Source organism: Malus domestica, chromosome 16 (assembly GCF_042453785.1).
Source record: "Malus domestica chromosome 16, GDT2T_hap1".
Taxonomy (NCBI): domain Eukaryota; kingdom Viridiplantae; phylum Streptophyta; class Magnoliopsida; order Rosales; family Rosaceae; genus Malus; species Malus domestica.
Window position 1 is genome coordinate 29412131 of NC_091676.1, and position 6560 is coordinate 29418690.

Genomic DNA, 6560 nt, shown 5'->3' on the forward strand with positions numbered 1-6560 from the left:
CCTTGCTCTATCCATTCCAAACCCGAAACTGCTCCAAAGGCCTCCAAAATGCATCTTCTTGCATACTTTGTCCTTAGAATCTGAAAACACACAAAAATGACTTTAAACACTAAAATAACTAAGAAAACACAACGTAAATGCACAAGAACAAGCTACCTAAGTCGCATAAATATGCTCCTATCAATTCCTTACAAGATATGCACTCAATTTTCACTCAGATTTTCTGACTACACACCCTATACTAGTTATATGTGAGAAGATTGATGTAGATATGAAAATGAACGCTCACATATATGTATCACAAAGAAAGCAATTTCTGGAGTTAATAAGCATGTTTAGATATGATCTCATGAATGGAATGCTACCACTTAGATGCGAGAACCAGTGACACCATATGCTCATACCAAACTCAAACTCCACAAATTGAAACACATAACACTCAAGATTGAAGTCAAAGGTTGTAACGGGGCTTGGGGTGTTGGCTAACAAATGAAGGATAGGGATAACAAACGTTCTTAAAGCAATAGGAAGCAAAGTAATGAAATTGAAACTTAGAATTCACTTAGATTGCAGAAATCAACTTTTAAACACGAAGGGAAGATTCAAGCAATATTTAGGGCCGAATTCAAAGTTTTGGACCCTTTCTTCAACAACCACATTTTAGAACTCTTTTTTTTTTCTTTTCACAACTTTTCTTTTTTTTTTTTTTTTTTTTTTCTTCTTTCAATGCCATGCCTATGGCACAATAACTCACTCTTCCCCCACACTTGTTTTCTGCCATATATCAATCAAAAGGAATTCAATTTGAATCATGCTTTGCTATGCCTCAAGAACAAGGGTATGGATGGTCCTAATCTAGGCTAGGTGAGGATAACGTGGGTTAACAAAGATTGTAGGCTAACAAGGCTCGAAGGGGTTAAACTTAAACATAAAATGATATGGGACACACGGCAATTTGGCTTTAGTGGTGGTAACTACACAACTTCATCTTGAATATGTGTTATGCAAATCAATAACATGCTTTGAATGAAATGGGCATGAGTTCTAGCATTTGGAACTAAATGATGAAACGCCTTCTAAGTGATAACCAAGCAAAGAATAATGAGATCATGCAACGACTATAGAAAACAATAATGCACAGATTTTAACTCTCCAAATAAACGTTTAGGCTCAAGTCTCACAAGGTTGTAGCGTTTGTTTGAGTTTCTTCCTTCAAGCATGTTACAAAAACTAATTTTTATCCTTTGTGATTGCATGTGAATTCATAAGCTATAACTACAACCAAGCATAAACAAAGAGTAAATCAAACTTTCACCCATGTTAATAACTTTCTTTAACAGCCATGCAATTACAAACTGAATCCTCATCATTTTGTTGGAAGGTACCCTAGACACAAACACACAAAAACGACTCAAAACACTCTTTTTAGGCTTTTCAAAACACTTTTCAAATTTTTATCTGATTTTCGGAGTTTTTATGTTAACACACACTAAAACACACCAAAACTGCTTAAAAACACTTAAAAACAGCAAGGAACAAGTCTCTAAGTAATGGGTGATAAAATCCCACGAATTTGCATCAAAAACATTTAGTTACCCCCCCACACTTAAATCAAACATTGTCCTCAATGTTCCAAGCATAAATTCACACAAAACAAAATTAAACACACAAACAGCAACTAAACAAATAAACTGGCAGATTAGAGACAACAACAAAGAGAAGGGTTTTAGGAACGCAAATCTGGAATTGGAGTGATTCCTAGGGCTTCCTTTGTTGTATGCATGGGTTGCCTCCCACGTAGCGCTTTCTTTAACGTCGTACAGCCGGACGAAGAACACCTTCACTCCTCCTTGGAACCCACGGCATGCAGTGGGATCTCCTCCACAACATGCTCCACAAAGTTCTCGTACTTTGAATCCTTGAACGGAAATGGATACTGATGTTTGCGGATGAGTGCGTTGTGTTGCCTACGGTTCATGTAAATGCGCCCACCATTGGGGATTTGCTTGGGTACTTGCACCAAAGAAGGGAACCACCTATCAACTTTAATGGGAATTGGATTTGGATTAGGTGGCTTACCTATGTGTTGTGATGAAGTGGGAGCAATATGAACATTCTTCCCCATGGTGCTTTCGGCCAATTTGAGCACTTTGAGGGCAGTGGCCGTATGGTCCTTGTGCTCCACTCCAATTCCCTCGTATTGCATGGTTCTTGATGCATCCTTTGTGCTTGGTGCTGAATGGTCCGGTCCTATCTTTGCTTTTTTATCAATGGCACAACAAGAATGAACAACATTAGTAGTCTCAATGGATTCAGAAATTTTAAAACTAATCATGTCACCACCAAATGCCATAATTACTAATCCTTTGGCCACATCAATCTTAGTTTGAGCCATTTTCATGAACGGTCGTCCAAGTAAGAGAGGTGATGGTGAAGAGTGGCCTGAATCCTCCATATCAAGCACATAGAAATCTGCAGGAAAAATCAAGTGGTCTACCTGCACCAAAACATCTTCCAACACTCCTTTTGGATATGCGTTAGATCGATCGGCTAATTGAATAATCACACCATCATGTTTAAGTGCTCCTAGATTCATAGATGCATAAACAGAATATGGCATGACATTAATTGATGCACCTAAATCTAACATAGCATGCTCAAACCTTGTATTACCAATTACGCAAGGAATTGTGAAATTACCCGGATCTTTACATTTCGGTGGCAGCTTTCTTTGCAACATTGCGGAGACATTCTCGCTTACATGTACCACTTCTTTCTCCCGGACACGTTTCTTTGTTGTACAAAGCTTCTTTAAACACTTGGCATACTTCAGGATTTGCTTTATGGCATCAAGGAGGGGAATGTTGACATGCACCTTTCTAAACGTCTCAAGAACATCTGTTTCCTCCTCTTCGTTCTTGGATTGCAAAAATCTGCTAGGAAAGGGGACATTCGAAGGAAAAACATTAGTAGGAACTGAATTTAACACATTCTTACCCTTATTGGACATATTTGAAGGTTTAGGGGCCATGGACAGTTGCGGCAAAGGTGTTTCCACCTTTGCCGTGGGTTGGCTTGATTCCTCCTCCTCAAATTGAAGTTTTTCATCCTCTTTGTGACCTGATTTTGATGGTGTAGGACCTGCCCCAACCTCCTTGCCACTTCGTAGGGTGATCGCTTTGGCTGATTCAAACCCTCCCTTCGGATTTGGAATGGTAGAACTAGGAAGTTGGCCTTGGTCTCGAAATTTCCCTACAAAATCTACAATCTGCCCAATTTGCTTTTCCAATTGATCCACCCTAATGTTCGTGTTGTACATTGCTTGGGTGTGATCGTCTTGCCCCTGAGATAACTTGGTTAGTATCTTAAGAAGTGCATCATTATCTAGAGACATACCTGAAGCATTTGGGGCAGATTGTGGTTGGACTTGAGGGGGTGCGTATGGTTTGGTGTAGAAACCCGGGGGTTGTTGCCTAAAGCCTCCTTGTGGTTGGGATTGTTGTGGCTCCCTCCACTTGAAGTTTGGATGGTCTCTCCACCCTGGATTATATGTATTTGAATATGGATCGATCCTCGGTTGATTTTGGCTTTGAAATCCAATGGCATTTGCGCTCTCCCATCCACCATTCTTAATGAGTTGACGACACTTTTCGGAGGCATGTCCTTGGATAGAACATACGCCACACACCATTGGTCCTTGAATCTTCATTCCCTCGGCCATCTGAGAAACAATGGAAGTAAGATTAGCTAACTGAGATTGAATATTGGATGTAGAACTTACCTCATGCACTTGTTTCTGTGGGGGTCCTCTTTGGCCTACACCCTCGTATTGTTGAGCGTTCAACGCTGGATTAGCAATTAAGATTTTTGCAGCCATGGGCGTTTTATCCACCAATGCTCCACCCGCCGAAGCATCGAGCATTTGACCTTCAAGTGGTAGGAGCCCCTCGTAGAAGTATTGGAGAAGTAGTTCCTCCTTCATCTGATGCTGTGGACTGGAAGCAACAAGTGATTTAAAACGTTCATAATAAGTAGGAAAAGACTCACCTTCCTCTTGCTGAATACCACTTATCTTTTTACGAAGAAGGATGATTCGAGAAGTTGGGAAGAACTTTTCCAGAAATGCCCTCTTCATACTTTCCCAAGACGTAACTGTTCCGGGTGCCAATTCGTATAACCAATCCTTGGCTTTGTCCATCAAAGAGAATGGAAAAGCCTTCATCTTCAAAATACTTCCGTCAACGTTAACCGGAGTCATACTTGAGCAAACCACCTCAAACTCTTTCAAATGCTTGTTAGGGTCTTCCATGGACATCCCATGGAACTTTGGAATGTGGTGGAGCATACTTGACTTTAACTCGAACTCTTCGGTTTTACCTTGAGCAGCCATGGGATATTGGATACACAAGGGTGCGGCATTATCCAATCCCGAGGCGGAAAGCTCCTTGCGTGTACGGTTGTGCATGGCCATGCCTTGATCTTGTTCACCCATTTGTGCCGTGGGTTCCTCCTCTTCTTCTAGAACTTGTTCTTCAAGGTCAGGTTCCGGGCTAGGTGGGTTAGACTCTTGTTGGTTCCTCCTTCTTCTCACAGTTCTCTCAAAATCGTCGTCAAAGTCCAAAATATGCTCACGAACAGGTTTGGAACTTCGAGTCATGCACTAGTACCTAAAAACAAAGAAACAAAACAAGTTAGCAATCTGCAATAGAAAACAAACGAAAATAAATAATAAACAAAAAGAACGAGGGATTAGCAAAGTTGCTAATCCCCGGCAACGGCGCCAAAATTTGATGCGTAAAATAACTAAACACACAAATTAACCCTCTTGTTGACAATTGTAGTATGGATAAGTAGGGATCGTTCTTAAACCGGGGATTAGGAGGGATTGCTAAAACACTCTAAACTGACTCAAATATGTAAAACAAAGTTTAAAACACTCAACTAGACTCAAAGAATGCAAAACTAAACTCTAAAACACTAAAACAAATCAAAAGACTCAAAACAGCACCAAATACACTCAAAACTGCCTTAAAACACTTTCTGGGCAGTTTTGGGACTCTAACACAAACTTGGACGAATTTTGGTTTTCTAATGACCTAAAACACTTAAAAACATAATCTAAGACAAGTTCTAATTAATATGACTCAAAGAAATAAGGTGGGATTGATTTTGGACGAAAATAATTAAATTAAAACAAGAACAATGAAAACAGATTCTTAGATAAGATTAGGTGATTTGATGAGATATGGGGTAACTAGGGGGATCTTCTCCACACATGAAACACTTGCATTCAAATTGATTTCCAATTGCTTCTTTCAATAAACTATGAATCTCAATGCCCTAGGTTAACTGTGATAGCAATTTTTTAACCTTCAAGTCTTCCTTACGTTATTGAATTGGATGGGAATGCACATGCAACAACTCAAAACATTCTCTAAAAGTTCCTTACGTGAAAAGCACAATAAAGATACAATCAAAGATCATTAAGCTTCATGAAAACTATAAGCATTGACGAGGCAATTGTTACTATGAAAAGCGACCTCCACTATTTGCAAATATAAGGTTGTAACTATTAGGTGAAACTTCCTTATATTTTAGCTTCAAATTCCTGCATGAAAACTAAGTTGGCCACCTTAATCAACACACAAAAATAAGTCATCAATCAAACGGTTAAGCAAATTACATTCACAATTCATGAAATAACAATTAGACGTAATCAATTCATCTTGCAAGTATCATCATGGTATTGAATAACCCCCTAGCCAAAAAGGCTTAGTTCCTCATGTTCACAAAACAAAGGAAAACAGATTGATACATTGTAAATATAAGAAAGAGAACACCTAAATATTCCAACGATTCAATGTTGAACAGCTAGAACTTCCAAGTACTTCTTCTTCCTCTCCTTTGCTGCGATACAAGGTTTGGGGTTGAGTTTAGGGGCTTATGGATGATGTAGAATGATGGGTTTATGTTTAGGATAGGTGTAGGGGTCGGCTAGGTATGTTTCTGGGCAGAAATTAGGGCAGAAATTAGGGTGAATGGTGGTAGAATGGTGCGGTTGAGAGTGGTAGGGTGTTTCTGGCGTGAATGGTTATTCTATGGATGATTTGTGGCTGCACAAGGATGTTTATTTAAAGGGAATTTCAGGAATTCAAACCCTAGGTTAATTAGGTAATCAGGAATTAAGTTTAAACCTTCTAGAATTAAGGAAATAAATCAGAAAACTAAAAGAAAATAGGTAAAGGGTGCGGCATGGGATTAGAATGGATTAGGAAAGTGATTTAAGGCAAGGAAATAGGAAAGTGCACTCTCCCTTGCACGGCAAGGAAGAGGGAAGGGCAAGGGAGTGCGGCAAGGGGTCAATAAGGGTTCTAGGCTTTTGTTTTGTGCCTAGAATGCTTAGGGTGTCTTCATAATTGCTGGAACTTTAGGGACATTTAGGAAAAATCAAACCAAAGTAGGAAACCTTGGCTTAACTTTCCTACTTCAAGTAGGAATCCTTGTTAGAGTAGGAATCCTTGCTCTTCTAGGAATCCTCATGTGATTAGGAATCCATCTTC

The 6560-nt window shown here is 39.5% G+C and overlaps 1 protein-coding gene across 1 annotated transcript; it reads right to left on the bottom strand.

Moving 5' to 3' along the window:
* Positions 1-1262: 1262 nt before the first annotated feature.
* Positions 1263-4198, bottom strand: LOC139193105 (uncharacterized). Its single transcript, XM_070816069.1, has 4 exons — positions 4048-4198; positions 3782-3927; positions 2829-3721; positions 1263-1386 (listed from the first exon to the last, which is right to left on the bottom strand). The coding sequence occupies exons 1-4, from the start codon at positions 4196-4198 to the stop codon at positions 1263-1265; spliced, it is 1314 nt and encodes a 437-aa protein (XP_070672170.1).
* Positions 4199-6560: the final 2362 nt, after the last annotated feature.